This window comes from Ammodytes marinus, assembly GCF_949987685.1.
Source record: "Ammodytes marinus genome assembly, chromosome: 8".
NCBI lineage: Eukaryota > Metazoa > Chordata > Actinopteri > Uranoscopiformes > Ammodytidae > Ammodytes > Ammodytes marinus.
In genome coordinates, this window is record NC_137212.1 from 3,290,297 (window position 1) to 3,307,796 (window position 17,500).

At 42.1% G+C, this 17,500-nt stretch overlaps 2 protein-coding genes across 6 annotated transcripts in view; one reads left to right on the forward strand and one right to left on the reverse strand.

Annotated features, from left to right (window-relative positions):
- zc3h3 (zinc finger CCCH-type containing 3) overlaps window positions 1–6,941 on the reverse strand; it is a 102,914-nt gene extending 95,973 nt beyond the window's left edge. For both annotated transcript variants that reach the window (XM_080032645.1, XM_080032644.1), the window contains exons 1-5: window positions 6,869–6,941; window positions 5,441–5,851; window positions 3,587–4,230; window positions 2,390–2,685; window positions 569–750 (exon numbers count right to left, since the gene is read on the reverse strand). In XM_080032645.1, coding sequence (XP_079888771.1) covers window positions 569–750; window positions 2,390–2,685; window positions 3,587–4,230; window positions 5,441–5,851; window positions 6,869–6,914 — 1,579 coding nt within the window. In that variant the 5' untranslated portion in view covers window positions 6,915–6,941. The remainder of the gene's footprint in view (window positions 1–568; window positions 751–2,389; window positions 2,686–3,586; window positions 4,231–5,440; window positions 5,852–6,868) is intronic.
- A 410-nt stretch (window positions 6,942–7,351) lies between these two features.
- The window catches only part of cyldl (cylindromatosis (turban tumor syndrome), like), a 156,181-nt gene continuing 146,032 nt past the window's right edge, over window positions 7,352–17,500 (forward strand). For 3 of the 4 annotated variants that reach the window (XR_013844985.1, XR_013844986.1, XM_080032646.1), the window contains exons 1-9: window positions 7,352–7,578; window positions 8,182–8,639; window positions 10,102–10,407; window positions 10,879–10,957; window positions 11,726–11,898; window positions 12,456–12,627; window positions 13,296–13,431; window positions 15,214–15,324; window positions 16,007–16,098. Coding sequence is in view for 2 of the 4 variants with exons in the window: in XM_080032646.1 (XP_079888772.1) it covers window positions 8,193–8,639; window positions 10,102–10,407; window positions 10,879–10,957; window positions 11,726–11,898; window positions 12,456–12,627; window positions 13,296–13,431; window positions 15,214–15,324; window positions 16,007–16,098 (1,516 nt within the window). In the remaining 2 variants the exon portion in view is untranslated. The remainder of the gene's footprint in view (window positions 7,579–8,181; window positions 8,640–10,101; window positions 10,408–10,878; window positions 10,958–11,725; window positions 11,899–12,455; window positions 12,628–13,295; window positions 13,432–15,213; window positions 15,325–16,006; window positions 16,099–17,500) is intronic. The other variant, XM_080032647.1, reaches the window with a different exon arrangement.

The following is a 17,500-nucleotide window of genomic DNA, read 5'->3' on the forward strand; positions in this document are numbered from 1 at the left end:
ACACATACACAGAGAAAGGGAGAGGGAGAGAGAGATAGACACACAAACACATACACAGAGAGAGGGAGAGAGAGAGAGAGAGACACAAACACACACACACCTAATGGTCTGCCTGTGAGCCACTCTCCAGTGAAAGACACACAAAGACCCTACATAGACATGGCTGGGAGACGGCGCCCTCTAACGGACATGAATGTAATCGCTGCTGTCAGAGTCTGGAAGGCCCCTTCACTCACCTCCCAGTGAAAACAACCAGCGATGAGACGGATATATTATATAAGCAAGGGGCAAGTTCAAGGCGCCATGTTAGGATGACATAGATACATAAAAGTATGTCCCAAGTGTAGCATACTGCATGCTAACTAAATACATTTTAATGATCAGATGTAGTATGTACAGTAGAAAAGAAAACACACACACACACCCCTCAATTTATCGAGTATAAATAGAAGGTAAATGAAAAAAATTTAAATATCACCTCTATCTCTCAAAAAAAAACGAAAAATTCCCAAAAATAATCTTTAAAGAAAACCCACTGCAGTCTTGTGTACTAGTGTGTGCTTCTTACTTGTCCTAGATGAGGTGGGTGAGAGCCTCCTGAGCTTGTGTCTCCCAATAGAGACCAGTTCCTTGGTGTGGTCCCTGGTCCTTCTGCCTGCTGAGGGACTGGACCGGACCCAGCTGTGAGGCCTCGTCCGGGGGGAAAACTTCACTGATGACGGGCTGGAGCTTTTCTCTGACCCGGCGCCACTACACACAAACACAGACACAGACACAGACACACACACGCACACGCACACGCACGCGCACGCGCACGCGCGCACACACACACACACACACACGGTTAAGCTAAGTTAAAGGAATACTTCAACCCATACAAAACTGGCGTTCTATCATTATAAAATTGCTATTATAATATAATGAATGAGGTTTTTCTTCCCTCAGTCTTCCCTCAGTCTTTTACAGGACACAAGGTAAAATGTAATTAGGTATTTACATTTATTTAGCACCTTTCTTAATCAGTGATAAAGGCTTCCATACCATTAAGGACAAATACAGCTCTTAAAAAATTAAGAGACCAGTCTGGATTTTTCTTCAATCTTCATCTCTACATTACTTAACGGAAATGCTCTTTAGTGACAATATTTTTGGGAGGAATTTGGTAGAAATGTTGTCAGTAGTTTTATATTATAAAACCAAAATGTTCATTCTACTCAAACATACGCCAATAAATAGTAAAACGAGAGACACTGAACATTTGGAGTGGTCTCTTCATTTTTTCCAGAGCTGTTTATTCAAATCATATAAATAGTCCGCTGTACTTTGCTGTCACCTAGTGGCAAAAGACGGTTGGTCATTTAAAAGATAAATAAGAAACGGTCCTACACAAGACATTAGGGACGGGACAGATCCAATCCAATTACAAGGGTTGCGTTCCGAATCGCATACTTTCTACTATATAGTATGTAGAAAAAAGATTTAGGATGTCCCGATTCTTGTGGCCAGATTTAGGATGGTTAGAAGTACCCGGATGTCCTACTTCATGCGGCCAAGATTGTTAGTGTTGAAAAGTGCATCCTATTTGGGCGATTCTGACCCACAATCCAGTGCGCACGTGAAGTGACGTCCCATTGACGAAGCCTCCATATGAAAACAAACGGGGATGCGACGGATAGAAAAGCAAGAGGCAAGATCAAGGCGCAATGTTATGATGAAATAAGAGAGTAAAAGTATGTCCCAATAGTATGCCTACTGCATCCTAACGAGATTCTTTTTATCGTCGGATGTAGTATGTAGAATAGAAAAAAAGAAAGAGTATGCGATTCGGAACGCAACCAATATATAGGCCTGACATGGCTGCAATCCACTCCTCCGATATCGCACTATCAATCACAATTTCATAGACTGTGTTTTTTAAAATACAAATTGTGGATTCAGATTTAACTTGCCGATGTTTTTGAGTGGCATTTTTAGAGTTCCAGATTACACACTATGTTTTTCATGCAGTTGAATGCTTAGAGTGGTTGTTGTTGCTGCTTAACAATAAAGCCCTCCGCAGCGTTCCAATCCCCATACTAGCTACTATTTAGTATGGTAGAAAAAAAAGATTTAGGATGTCCCGATTCTTGTGGCCACCGGACGTGACGCCACATCGACGGACCCTCCATATGAAAACAAACGGGGATGTGACGGATATAAAAGCAAGAGGCAAGATCAAGGCGCAATGTTATGATGAAATAAATAAGTAAAAGTATGTCCCAATAGTATGCCTACTGCATCCTAACTAGATAACTCCTTTTATGGTCAGATGTAGTATGTAGAACAGAAAAAAGAAAGAGTGTGTGATTCCGATCGCAGGGCCTGTGTTTTGCCCGTTTCCATGACTCACCTAGTAGCAGACTTCCGTATGATCTTCATCCTGCTGCGTAGCTTGAACCCACCGGGAGGGGATATAAAGGAGGAACACTGCGTCCCAAACGGTGAAGCTACGGACCCCCCTCCTCCTCCTCCTCCTCCTCTGGTGTTCCTGTTGCTTCTCTCTGGTGTCCAGTGGAAGGCAGACCTGCGCCGGGACGTCCCAGAGGCTCCTAGCATAGCCGGGGACACACTCTGCCCGCCTGCCTTCCAACGGTAACGGCTACTGGCTGACGTGCTGGGAGAATGACCCACCATTCCTTTCTTCACCTGGAGGGAAACGGAAAGATGGTTTATTTTGTTAGTAATAGTATTGTTTATTTCATTTCATTTTATATTCTATTTCAGACATATCAAAAACAATACAAAACTAAATGAAAAGCATAAAAATACAATAAACAAAATTTATGTTTAAATGACTTCACAAAAAGAAAAGGAAACAAAAAAAAAAGAGAAAAAAAAAAGAAAAAATAATCTGTATTGATGTGATATGCCTGAAAAGGAGCAGGAAGAAGTATACACTTATTTAATCCTACCCCTTTTCCATAGTAAAAAAAAATAAAAATATTTATTATATTCGCTTCTTGTAATCCATATAATCTCTATACAATCTATCTATTATTGTGGGTTCTAGCATCAAAGTGTTTATGTCTTCCTTTCTATTATTTTTGTGGGCAGTGGGCACATTATTTATTTGAAGCATGAATGAAATGTGTGAGAAAGCATTGTAAATGTTTATTTGTACTTGTGTTTAAGAAGGTGCTTCTTATTCTTTGTTAGCTTGTTAAATGTTTTTTTTATTTATTTAAAAAAAAAAATTATTTATTTATCTTATTTTTACTCCATTATTATTATTATTATTATTATTATTATTATTGTTTTTTTTCTATACACACTAAATGTAGGTTCGTTTATGGTTATGTCTTCAAAAACTGAAGAAAAGAAAACTTTAAAAAAAATTAAAAAAATAAAGTATTGTTGAGCATCTATAGTTTCTGGTCTGTTTGTATGAATCTAGAATATGTGAAAGTTTCACTTTTTTTTTATTAAATTACAGAATAAATAATAAATGAACTTTTTATTGATATTCTAATGTATTGAGATGTACTTGTATTGTTTATTTATGACATAAAAAATGTAATTAAATAAATAAATAAATCCTTTTTCTTACCTTAGGTGAAGGAGTGGGCACTAATCTCGGTCTCTTGACAGGATCTCCTTTCTCTTTGGGCGATATGGATTTCCGAGATACTTTAGCTTGAGAGGAGGACACCCATTTGTATTTGGACGTCTTGGGGGCTATGGAAATGGGGCTGAACTTTCGATTGCACTTCTTGGGCGGTGTTTTCTTACTGGTAGCGTGTAAGGACGCGCTTCCACTGGCGACCCCAGCTTTCAACACTAAAGTCGGGGTAACATTCACGGCTTTTCCCGCGTGTGATATGGTGATAGTGGAGCTAGCTTGTTTAGCCTCCACACCTTTCACATTCTGGCTTTTCACCCATGTAAACTTGGACTTTTTCAAAATGGCTGCACTGGTGTGAGATGTGGGGTTGACTGAGGCTGGTTTGGATACTTTAGCTGTAGCAGAAATAGGTGCTACTGTTTTATCCGTAGTGGGAGTTGATGTAGCAGTAGCAGTCTTTTTTGTATCAGCGTTGGTTTTGCTTGAATGGGATGTTTTGGCGTCTGCTTGGGGCAAAGTGGTTGAGGTGCCGGGCTTGACTGGAGAAGGCATTTCTTTCTTCTCTGGTAGGATGACATGATGCGTCTCTGTTCTCCGCTGAAGTTCTGGAGTCACTTTGCTGCGGACACCTGATGGAAAAATAAAACAGTTCATATTTTAAGGTCTGACACTGCAGGTGAGTAGGGGAACCTCGTGTGTGTGTGTGTGTGTGTGTGTGTGTGTGTGTGTGTGTGTGTGTGTGTGTGTGTGTGTGTGTGTGTGTGTGAGAGAGAGAGAGAGAGAATAGAGGAAGATTTTTTAAAGGGGGAGTCAGCGGTTCGGTAGTCAAAATATTTTTTTTTGTCAAAATTCGAGAGTATCTCCTCATGATGCGCTACCTGTACGTACTGAGTGTGTGAGCTGAACATAATCTGGTATTCATACACGGCCTTTTTTACTCTCTAAATTGTTATGTGAACAAAGGGGGTCCGCCATGCCTAGCAAACATACATGCTTACAAAGCCTCAGTCTAGGCTGTGGATTAACACCAGACTTGTTTTCAGCGCACAACCCTCAGTTCTTTTAAATCGAGTCTGAAGACTTTTCTGTTTCCATTTTAACCTGTACTTTTTATTTTATTTAAATGTTTTACTTCTTTTCATTCGCTTTTAAATGTCTTCTAATGTGTTTTATGTATTTGAATCTTGCCCCTGTAAAGCACTTTGAATGGCCTTGTGTTTGAATTGTGCTATATAAATAAACTTGCCTTGCCTTGCCTTGCCTTGCCTTGCACAGACAGTATGTACAGGTAGCGGATCGTAACAAGATATTCCCTGATTCGGACAAAAAGTGATTTTGCCAACAAGATCCAGAATCACTGACTGACTCCACATTTAACTTATAGATATCATCATCAAACTTTGTCAGTTGATTACTGACATTAAAAAGGAAAAATAGTTTCTATTACAATTTTTCCAGAAATATTCAAATAAATATGCAAACATGGCTCTGTGTGAACTGTTATTTGAGATCAATAGAAGAAAAAAAAAACACCAGCTGCATATTTCTTTTGGTCCAGGGAATTTGTAATCTTTTCAATTAGCTCAATGACTGCTAATGAAGTGGATCGGTTGGGTCTGAAGCCGTATTGGCTGTCAGTTAGTAAATTGTGTTTATTGATGAATTTGTTAAGTCTAGCAGCAAATACTTTTTCTAAGATTTTTGAAAATTGAGGAAGCAGTGAAATAGGCCTGTAGTTTGTGAAGTGGTGTTTGTCTCGAATGTTTGAATTCGAGACAAACACCAACAACAAATGTTTGAGTCTGTGAATGGTTTCATCATATTGCATGTCATTATTACCTGTTGATCTTGAGTCTCCTTGTCCGTCTTCATGCCGAGTCAAAACTGCTTCTTTTTTAATAGGAATATCCCTTTCATTTGTCTCCCTTCCACCACCACGACTTGCTGTAATACTGTCTGTGTGTCGCTCTCTCTGAAGTGTCTCTCTCTCTGTCTCCCTCTGATTCAAACCGTGGGAACTAGACTGATTGACAGAATTTGATGGGGCTCCACCAGTAGATTGTGGGTTCTTGTTCCTGAGTGAGTAGGTTTTCTTCCAGCTGTCCCGGGCGTGAGGTGCGTACGGTGGCCCACCTCGGGAGCTCCGCGGCTGGGGAGGATGTGGGACCGACGTAGGGGCCTCTGGATGTCTCTGATCAACTCCTGTGAACGGTGCATCGCCATGGACACTCTTATGTCTACTGATGAGATCTGGAGATGAAAAACGGTTAAGAGTTATTTAGTTGTTGTATGTTACATTTCAGATAATTGACAAACAATAGTAAGTAAGTAAAGATAAATCATGTATGTTCTGTAGGGCTGTCACTTGACTTTTTCAAAAAATGAAATTCAAAACTATTTAAAAATGACCTGTAATTTATTTTAATATGAACTTTTCAACCGACTTTTCGAACGATTATTTGAATTTCAAATAAAAAAAGACAGCTCTGATGTAATGTACGGAAGAGTATTAGGGACACAGGAGAGAAAAAAAACGAGCGCAGCATGTGTTTTCTTCCCTTATGTACTTGAAGAATTAAGTCGAAAAATTACGAGAATAAAGATGAAATACAATAGATAACGTTGTCAAACCAATATCCCTTTTGTATAACCTATAGACAGACAAGTCATAATTATGAATAGCATTTATATTAACAGGGACAGGCGAGTATGTGGATCTAAACATAGTGAAACGTGTACATTTTCCAAGCTAACAGTATAGTTGCAGGGTTAGGGTTGGCGGTGTTTGTACGACTTCTTACAGGTATATTTTCACCCTATCAGAATGGCAGTGCATTTCCGATGTAGCTAAATACATCCAGGTTTGAGTGAAATGTTGTATTTTTTAAGTTGACCCGGTTAATAAATCAGTTGAGCTATCAGTTGTGTTGCTATGACAGCGAACGGGCTGATGACACACTTTTAACCTGTTGACAGCGTGAAGAAACATAACTAGTACATTACCTCAAATGAATATGAACTAGAGACACTGTTATTAACTTATATCTACATGTAATACGTTATAAAATATGGATAAACGCGCCAAAGTATAGTCTTCTTCTTACACGTGTTGTGTCAGCTCGAGGCAAAGCTAACGGTTCACGTTTTTTTGGTTTTATTTTAAAACACAGCCCCATCAATTCCACACCACATATCCTAACAGGACAGACATTGACCCGCTTGCTAGAAAACAAAATGTCGACATTCAATAAAAAAAGACAGAGTTACTTTGTAGAAGTTCAATTTGCCTCTTCAGCGCTTCTCTCTCCTCCATGTTTGATGTTTACATCGGAACCTGCTTCGTCACCGACAACGTCAGATTATACGTGAATTATACTGTCCAATCACAGAGCGCGTAGCCAGCGTGTAGCCAGCGTGACGCGTAATGTGTCAGAAACCCTCTGCGTTGTCTTACAGGCACGATATACTTGATATTGAATATTTCTTGCACTTTTTGTAAATTAGAAGTCGAAAAACAATGTCACGTGTTCGTTCAGTGTGTGATATGGATATTTCACAATCTCGAATACCCACGTCAAACTGTAGCAGTATATATAACTAGATATAAACACAGCACTAGTTGCCTGTGAGATATAACTGATGGTTCAAGCTTACGTTATACCCTCTGGAAAGACTCGCTTCGGTCTGATCTGTCAAATCATTTTGAAAACAACAGCGTCACTAAATAAAATCCCCCCTTTTCCTCTTCACTACAACATTGAGCTGTTCCCGAAGAGAAGCATTGTTACGCTATTACGTTTTAGAAGTGTTTTAGGGTTTAAATAACTTTCGCTTTTCCCTCAATTGCGCTTGCGGAGTGACGTCGCTTATGAAAAGAAATGAAAGGGGAAGTGAAACTAAAGATTTCGGACTAAACCGTCAGCAGCGAAATATTTACAGACAGAAACAACACTTCAAACCTGTTAAAACACGTGAAGGTAACGCTAACTTTGACTGTATTGCTTCAGGAATAATAGGGGGACACATTTGAGTTACTGTAGGCTATGTTAAAGTTGTTTAATCGATTTGACATTACGTGTAAACAACAGTGGCTACGTGTGTTGTAGCAAGTTAGCAAGCTAGTTATAGGGCTGTTTACAACTAAGGTGGTGGTGGGTTGGTAGTGTCAATGTTGTAATTATATACAGTCTGTGGTTGTATGTGTGTTCACTGCACACACTAAACCAGTTGTTTGTTTGGGGACTAAAGCTGTGTCCTGACTCCCGATATGGAAACATGGGCTAAACATGCTGATTTTAAAAGTAACGTGTGTGTGTGTGTGTGTGTGTGTGTGTGTGTGTGTGTGTGTGTGTGTGTGTGTGTGTGTGTGTGTGTGTGTGTGTGTGTGTGTGTGTGTGTGTGTGTGTGTGTGTGTGTGTGTGTGTGTGTGTGTGTGTGTGTGTGTGTGTGTGTGTGTGTGTGTGTGTGGACAACTTGTGCAACTTGGGACAGCTGTGTTTCCAGATGGTAAAATGGATGAATGTAAACCTATGTAAAGTCCCCATAAGTGACCATTTGTGTGTGTTTGTGTTTCTGGACAGTGCCCTGAAACATGACGTCCTCATCAGACAAGGTGTACTTCATCTTAACAAGAAAACCTGAATACCCAAGACACGTCAATGCTGGCCAAATATGTTACATGAGTAAATACAAGCACCGCTCACAACTCAGAATATGTCAGTCTCCCAAAAAGTTGCCTGTGTGCTTTATGAGCTCTATTTCAGGATTAGACTATGACATAGACGTTGGCAACATGGCTGAGTTGAGTGAGAAAGAGGCAGACTTTCTAGTGGCCCTGCCTGATGATGCGGAGAGGCTGAAGTGGTACAGAGAGGAAGCTGCTCTACAAACAGCCCTAACACTCGCCAAGGACACTGAGGTGACTGTGGAAGAAGATGGACAGAGGCTCAATGGCATCATTCGCTACATTGGAAAAATAAAGTCTGCGCCGTATTATAACAGTCCCTTATCAGGAATGTCCTTTGGCATTGAACTGCAGGTGAGAAAAAAAAACAAGATTTTCCCACACTATTATCTATGCATGTAGATTTGGTTTCATTTGCTCAGGTTTTGGGGTACCACGTAGGACCACCACCACAGACAAAGTCTAACTCATCTCCATTTTATGGGGATGTTAACTTCTTGCATTTCTACATATAGGGCAGTGGTGTCAAACATACGGCCCGCGGGCCGGATGCGGCCCGCGAGATGATTTAATCCGGCCCGCGACTTGTAGAGCACACATTTATGAGCATTTCAAAAAAAAAAGTAAGTCTCTAGCCCATTCCTGTGAGGAGATATGAATTTTTAAAGAAATAACCAAAATGCTCACTCCAGCCGCTAGGGGGCAGCCTAAATAAAAAAAAAGCACATTTTAGCAACGTGGGAAATGGTAAATGGCAATCTTGCTTCACCGCTATTAATGTTTCCTCCAGTGCTTTATGGCAAAGTAAAAACCAAAAAATAAAAAAATAAATAAAACAATTTTTATTTTTAGTGCTGAACAATTAATGTACTAGCAAGCGCGATGTGTCCGCGGCTCTGCACGTGCGAAACGAGCAGGAGCATGCTAGTGTAGGCCTACAAGATTTATTTCCTAATTTTCCATGCTGCTTTATTTTTATGTTTTAAATTGGGAAAAACGAATTCCAAAACAACCAATAACCTCTGTATTTAAAAATAAATCAAAACAGTAGAAGTTGCACTTTTATTAAATTTTATTTTGTACTGTCTGCATGTTTGCACAAAATGTGTCCCTGTACATATAGTAAACAAAATTGGACAACTGTAACGTCAGTGCCTGTTGTATTTGTGTATTCAAATAAACAGTTGTTTATTTCATTAGTGCGTATTGGCATCTTTGAGCAAAATACCCCCCAAATTTTTGCTGCGGCGCTGCGCGCCGCACCTCCTATTCCCATGGCCAGCAGCAACCTTTACTAAGACATTTCCTGGGGGGTACAGAGATCCCTTGTGATCCGTGATAATGTAGGTTACAAATGTAGACTGAGTGATAAAGCATATTACTGAAAAACAAAGCTAGAGATTTGGAGTTGATGTACGTTATTTTGCCATTATTGTACTGGTCCGGCCCACTTGAGATCAGAGAGGCTGTATGTGGCCCTCGAACCAAAATGAGTTTGACACCCCTGATATAGGGGATCTTCACTCAGGGACTTAGACGAAGGTCTGCAGCGGGGCCGCACTGCAGACCTTGGGGTTAAGTGTCTTGCTCAAGGACACAATGGTAGAGATGGTGGGCACCGTAGATGTAATAGCAGCCACCACTAGTGTTACAAATAACACCCTCTTGTCCGGTGCCGGGGATCAAACCAGAGACCTCAATGTTACTAGTCGGCCCCCTTACCTCTAGGCCATCCTACCACATGTGGAAGCAACAATGTCAGCAAATAAAGCAGTTTTAATGTGTTCATATTTAAAAAGTGGTTCTATCCCCCCAGGGAGAGGACAGGGGCAAAGGGAAAAACGATGGAACCTACGACTATAAGAGGCTCTTCTCCTGTGAGAAAGACTGTGGGGTTATAGCCCCGTTCTACAGGGTGAGACCAGTGGAACATAGATCCTCCTCTCCAGCTGATCTCAAACCACAGACACAGGCAGAGTCAAAGGCAGACCCACAGGCAGACCCACAGCAGCTCAACCCGGCTGACAGAGTGTCCTACTTCACTGGGGGGAAGAAACTGCGCCATGGGATGGTGCTGGAAGTGATGAAAGGAAAAGGAGAAGATTATGTTTTGATCTCCACAGTGAGTTAGTCTGTCTGTGTCTGTGTGTGTGTGTGTGTGTGTGTGTGTGTGTGTGTCTGTCTGTCTGTCTGTTTGCCTGCCTGCCTGCTTGCCTGCTTGCCTGCTTGCCTGTCTGTCTGTCTGTCTCTCTTTGTCTCTCTCTCTCTCTCTGCCTGTCTGTCTGTCTCTCTTTCTCTCTCTCTGTCTGTCTGTCTGTCTGTCTGTCTGTCTGTCTGTCTGTCTGTCTGTCTGTCTGTCTGCCTGTCTGTCTGTCTGTGTCTCTTTGTCTCTCTCTCTCTCTCTGCCTGTCTGTCTGTCTCTCTTTCTCTCTCTCTCTCTCTCTCTCTGCCTGTCTGTCTGTCTCTCTTTCTCTCTCTCTCTCTGTCTCTCTCTCTCTCTCTCTCTCTCTCTCTCTCTCTCTCTCTCTCTCTCTCTCTCTCTCTGTCTGTCTGTCTGTCTGTCTGTCTCTTTCATTTCTCTTTGTGTTTTCAGGACCAAGATGAGAGTGGAAAGACGGGCGGTGAAGTAGAAGTTCCACTGAAGGACGTTATTAAGGGAGAAGTGCCCACAGGTCTGAACAACTACTTATTTTTTTATTTGTATTTTTTTGAGTTTGCACTTATTTCCCAAAAATTGTAATGAATCTGACCTGAATGCCGTAAAATGTCCATCCAGTTGAGTGCGTATTGCATATTGTACATATTGTTCATCACATTACACATTGCGCATTTCAATTTAACTTATCTACTTTTTACTTTCTATTCTATTTTATATATATACTGTTTTATATTGTACAAAAATTCCTTTGCACTACTTAGTATTTAGAATGTATCTAATGTTAATATTGTTTATGTTTATGTCTTTCTTATTCTACTATATATTTCTTTAAACCTGCAGTGTGTAGAATTTTGGGTTTTATTTCCTAGCAGATTTTGTAGAAAATAATTATAATATCCATAAGTAGCCTACATTTAATTTAGTGCATAATAGCTGAATTTTTTTTTTTTAATTATTATTTTTTCCCTTAGAAAGGGTCTCATATATGTCCATATTTCTGCATATTTTGGACCAAGGCCTAGTGCCGCCATCTTGAAAGTGTCATAGTTGGAATGTCATCAGGTGCATTGTTTAACATTTAGAATTGTTCTTGTCCTTGAAGGCCACTGTAGTGTACTTTCTTGATGATGTCATATTACACACTGCACCTTTATCGTTCCTATTGCACCGTGGGTCAGAGATAAACGCCATTTTGATTCTGATGTCTGTCTTGCATATATTAGAACTGGCAATAAAAAACGTTGACCTTGACTTTGACTTTTAAATGTATTTTTAACCGTAGCCCCAGAGAGCATGGTTGTGGATACACCAATGGTGGAACCAAGCAACGATGACTTGGACCTGAGCTTGAGTTCTCTGGTGGAAGTGACATTCGCTAAAGGAAATTCATATGGAATCATCCGCTGGATCGGTTCTCTGCCGAACAGAAAGGAAACCATGGCCGGACTAGAGCTGGTAATATTCATTTTATCATGTTTCACATTATTTATTGCCTCTGCACTTAAAGACCTACTTCACTGGTGGGACTATGAAGGTGTATTGAACTCTGTGGATCCTATGTAGTATAAATGTGCAAAAAAAAAAAATTGTAATCGGTTCATCCTAGCCTGAGAAAAGGCAGAAAGAGTGTTTTATGGTCTCACTGTCTAACCCTACATTTTCCCATGTGTGACATCACACATGGTCAAATGTAGGGTTAGGATTAAAAGGACAGCTGGGCCAAGGGAAGACTGAGGGAAGAAAAACCTCATTCATTATATTATAATATTGATTTTATAATGATAGAACGCCGGTTCCGTATGGGTGAAGTATTCCTTTAACATCCTGTTTGTCTTTAACTGTATGTTGTACTGTTGCTGTCTAAAGAAGTGTCTCTGGTGAACAAGACCTTGTTTCTCAATGAAATTACCTGTATAAATAAAAAAAACATATACACCATACATAAGACACAACCTTGAGTTGATGTGGTTGGTGGATGTACGAACCTAATTTTTAATTGTTCTTGTCTCCAGGAGGATGAAAGTGGAGTGAGTGATGGGACCTTAAAAGATAAGCGTTTCTTCGACTGTCCTCCAAGGAGAGCTCTGTTTGTGAAGCTCAGCTCCTGCCGGCCTGACTCCAGGTTCATGAACAGATCAGAAGACTTCAGCGAGAAGATGGAGGTCCAAGAAGACACGGGTCCAGGTAAAAAAAACTCTCAACAATTGGCGTAGTGGATAGAGCGCGTACCATATTGGCTCCGTCCTTTCGATGCAGTGGTCGCGGGTTCAAATCTGACTTGCAGGTCATCCCCCCTCTCTCTCTCTCTGTCTGCCCATTTCAACTCTGTACTATCTAATAAAGCTTGAAAATTACAAAAAGGGGGGCGCCTTTAGCTCAGTTGGTAAGGCGTCCCCCCCATGGGCCTCGGCCAGCAGCAGACCCGGGTTCGATTCCAGCCCGCGGTCGTTCTCTGCATGTCACTCCCCTCTCTGCCCCATTTCAACTCTGTCTCTACACTATCAATAAAGAGTAAAAATGCCAAAAAAAATCTTTAAAAGAAAAAGAAGAAAATTACAAAAAGATTAAGATTATTATTATAGTTTTTTTCATGCTTTATTGACAGTGTGTAGAGACAGAGATGAAATGTGTCAGAGAGGGGAATGACATGCAGAGAACGACCCGGGCTGGATTCTAACCCGGGTCTGCTGTGAAGAGGACTGAGACTCTATGGGGGGGGGGACGACTCTAACCACTACACCACAACTAATTTCTGTGCAGCAGTCTTGAGCCTTGTTTTCATATGTGTGTCTGTCTGTCTGTCTGTCTGTCTGTCTGTCTGTCTGTCTGTCTGTCTGTATGTCTGTCTACAGAGATGGAGCACTACACAGGCAAACCTATGACTGTTCCTCCGATCAGCTCGGAGCAGATTGACAACGTTCTGATCGGGCGAATGAAAGGGATCCAAGGCCACTGCAACTCCTGCTACATGGACGCTGCTCTTTTCAGGTCGGGATTTATGAACATATGACGATGAATTATATGAAAATAATAGTTCAACTGGTATGATTGACATGAACATATCATATTATCATATTTAAGAATGTATATAAGGTGGTAGGATGTCCTAGAGGTCTCTGGTTCCTCCTCCCAGTAACCATGAGGTCTCTGGTTCCTCCTCCCAGTAGCCATGAGGTCTCTGGTTCCTCCTCCCAGTAACCATGAGGTCTCTGGTTCCTCCTCCCAGTAACCATGTGGTCTCTGGTTCCTCCTCCCAGTAACCATGAGGTCTCTGGTTCCTCCTCCCAGTAACCATGAGGTCTCTGGTTCCTCCCAGTAACCATGAGGTCTCTGGTTCCTCCTTCCAGTAACCATGAGGTCTCTGGTTCCTCCTCCCAGTAACCATGAGGTCTCTGGTTCCTCCTCCCAGTAACCATGAGGTCTCTGGTTCCTCACAGTAACCATGAGGTCTCTGGTTCCTCACAGTAACCATGAGGTATCTGGTTCCTCCTCCCAGTAACCATGAGGTATCTGGTTCCTCCTCCCAGTAACCATGAGGTCTCTGGTTCCTCCCAGTAACCATGAGGTCTCTGGTTCCTCCCAGTAACCATGAGGTCTCTGGTTCCTCCCAGTAACCATGAGGTCTCTGGTTCCTCCTCCCAGTAACCATGAGGTCTCTGGTTCCTCCTCCCAGTAACCATGAGGTCTCTGGTTCCTCACAGTAACCATGAGGTCTCTGGTTCCTCCTCCCGGTAACCATGAGGTCTCTGGTTCCTCCTCCCAGTAACCATGAGGTCTCTGGTTCCTCCCAGTAGCCATGAGGTCTCTGGTTCCTCCTCCCAGTAACCATGAGGTCTCTGGTTCCTCCTCCCAGTAACCATGAGGTCTCTGGTTCCTCCTCCCAGTAACCATGAGGTCTCTGGTTCCTCCCAGTAGCCATGAGGTCTCTGGTTCCTCCTCCCATTAACCATGAGGTCTCTGGTTCCTCCTCCCAGTAACCATGAGGTATCTGGTTCCTCCTCCCAGTAACCATGAGGTCTCTGGTTCCTCCTCCCAGTAACCATGAGGTCTCTGGTTCCTCCCAGTAACCATGAGGTCTCTGGTTCCTCCCAGTAACCATGAGGTATCTGGTTCCTCCCAGTAACCATGAGGTCTCTGGTTCCTCCTCCCAGTAACCATGAGGTCTCTGGTTCCTCCTCCCAGTAACCATGAGGTCTCTGGTTCCTCACAGTAACCATGAGGTCTCTGGTCCCTCCTCCCAGTAACCATGAGGTCTCTGGTTCCTCCTCCCAGTAACCATGAGGTCTCTGGTTCCTCACAGTAAACATGAGGTCTCTGGTTCCTCCTCCCAGTAACCATGAGGTCTCTGGTTCCTCCTCCCAGTAACCATGAGGTCTCTGGTTCCTCACAGTAACCATGAGGTCTCTGGTTCCTCCTCCCAGTAACCATGAGGTCTCTGGTTCCTCCCAGTAACCATGAGGTCTCTGGTTCCTCCCAGTAACCATGAGGTCTCTGGTTCCTCCCAGTAACCATGAGGTCTCTGGTTCCTCACAGTAACCATGAGGTCTCTGGTTCCTCCCAGTAACCATGAGGTCTCTGGTTCCTCACAGTAACCATGAGGTCTCTGGTTCCTCCCAGTAACCATGAGGTCTCTGGTTCCTCACAGTAACCATGAGGTCTCTGGTTCCTCACAGTAACCATGAGGTCTCTGGTTCCTCACAGTAACCATGCCACACTATTTAAGTTTATTTTTCATGTGATAACTCTTGTCGTGTCCGTCTGTGTTTTCAGCTTGTTTTCCTGCTCCTCTGTGCTGGACTCCATGTTGTTCAAATCAACAACACCTCAAGACGCTCCCATCCAGAGAACACTACTGTACAACATCGTTAACCCCCTACGCAGGTGTGTGTGTGTGTGTGTGTGTGTGTGTGTGTGTGTGTGTGTGTGTGTGTGTGTGTGTGTCTGTGTGTGTGTCTGTGTGTGTGTCTGTGTGTGTGTCTGTGTGTGTGTGTGTGTGTGTGTGTGCTGATATATTTTTTTTAGTAATTTCTCAAAGGTGGAATCTGGAGAGTGCATGAATATATCCTCATAATCCGCTACCTGTACTGTGTGTGCGTGGTAAAATAATCCAGTGTTAATACACAGCCTAGGCTCTGTAAACTGGCATGTTGCTTACTATAGTGGACCTATTTGTTGACATACACTTTGTTAACATACCCATTTACAGATCCTAGGCTGTTTATTAACATATTTTTCATCACACACACAGTACAGACAGGAAGCGGATCATGAGGAGATATTCACTGATTTGAACAAAAAGGGATTGATTGACAACAAGCGTTCTCAGACTCAACCTTCATGTTTAAATACTTATATAAATGTCATGCTGTGTGTGAGTGTGTGTGTGTGTGTGAGTGTGTGAGTGTGTGTGTGTGTGTGTGTGTGTGTGTGTGTGTGTGTGTGTGTGTGTGTGTGTGTGTGTGTGTGTGTGTGTGTGTGTGTGTGTGTGTGTGTGTGTGTGTGTGTGTGTGTGTGTGTGTGTGTGTGTGTGTGTGTGTGTGTGTGTGTGTGTGTTGTTTTGCAGTAAGGGCTTTGTGGAAGGGCGGCACATCATGAAACTCCGACAGCAGCTGCAGAAACACGGATACAGTCACTCATTCACCACAGACGAGAAGGGTACGTTAACCTGGGAGCTTTGACACCATAGATTTTAATATTTTTATTTAACCTATTTAGACTAGGGCTGGGCGATACTATACTATACAATTTTGTTTATTAGCATATTTGTGATAAGAGAAAATGTAATCAATAATGCCCAGCCCTAATTTAGACGAATGAGAGGTCTGCACATTTTGGATGTTGTCATCGTTTTTAAGACACATGACCAATGAAATGCTGAGTGACTAGCTGAAATACACTGGCAGATGGCAGCTATTTCTCTTTTTTGTTGTTTATTGATTTTTAAAAAAATCTTAACAGGCAAAGTCAGTGGTGTACAGTTAAAGTCAACATTTTTTAGCTTTAAAATGTTTTCAATTTCATGTCTCAATCTGCAACAGAGGATGAAAAATAAAGAATTTAGTCAACTTTAACATTCAGTGCAGTGTTTCAGAGAACTCTTTTGGAGGGTTGTTTTGAAGCAATGCTTAAAGGAATACTTCACCCTGACAGAACCGGCGTTCTATCATTATAAAATCGCTATTATAAAATAATGAATGAGGTTCTTCTTCCCTCAGTCTTCCCTTGGCCCAGCTGTCCTGTTAATCCCTAACCCTACATTTTTACTAGTGTAATGTCACACTAGTAAATTGTAGGGTTAGACAGTGAGACCATAAAACACTCTTTCTGCCTTTTCTCAGGCTAGGATGAACCGATTTCAAAAATGTTCACATATTTATACTACATAGGATCTCAGAGTTCAACACACCTTCATATTTCCACCAGTGAAGAAGGTCTTTAAGGAAGGATTTCTGTGTTGTAAATGGTTTAAAGAGGACCTATGATGCTTTTTGACTTTTATGACCTATAAACGTTGTTATGATGATTCATAGTCATGCTTAACCATACTAAATTATCAAATAATGACTTACATGCATTTCGACGTATTCCCTGCTGACCGTCTGGGGTGTCTGTGCCGAGCACTAAACACTATTCTAGCCAGTCGAGAAGTCACGTCTTCAAAGCGGTCTACCCTTTCATAATTCGTGACGTCGCATAAAACTTCGTGAAGTCACCACGCGGATGTTTCCATGTATGGTAATGCTGTCACTTCCCTGTTCGCGTCTGCCTCGCGTCTGCCTCGCGCCCTTATAGATCCATGCTCGCGCTTCCCGCCACTGAAAGTGTTCCGGAAGGAAGGTAACCAATCACAACGGAGTGGGGTTTGCAGGAGGGGGGGGGGAGGGTAGCGGAGATGGCCGATGCACAGGCGGAGGGAGCGGAGATTGCCGAAGCACACACACTCAAGTGTTGACAGGACGTGCTGGATCGCCAAAATAAGAGAAAGAGCTTCCCGAAAATCTACATAGTTTTTTGTGATGTGATTCGTGTCAGGTTGCTCTATAGCAGTGTAAAACAA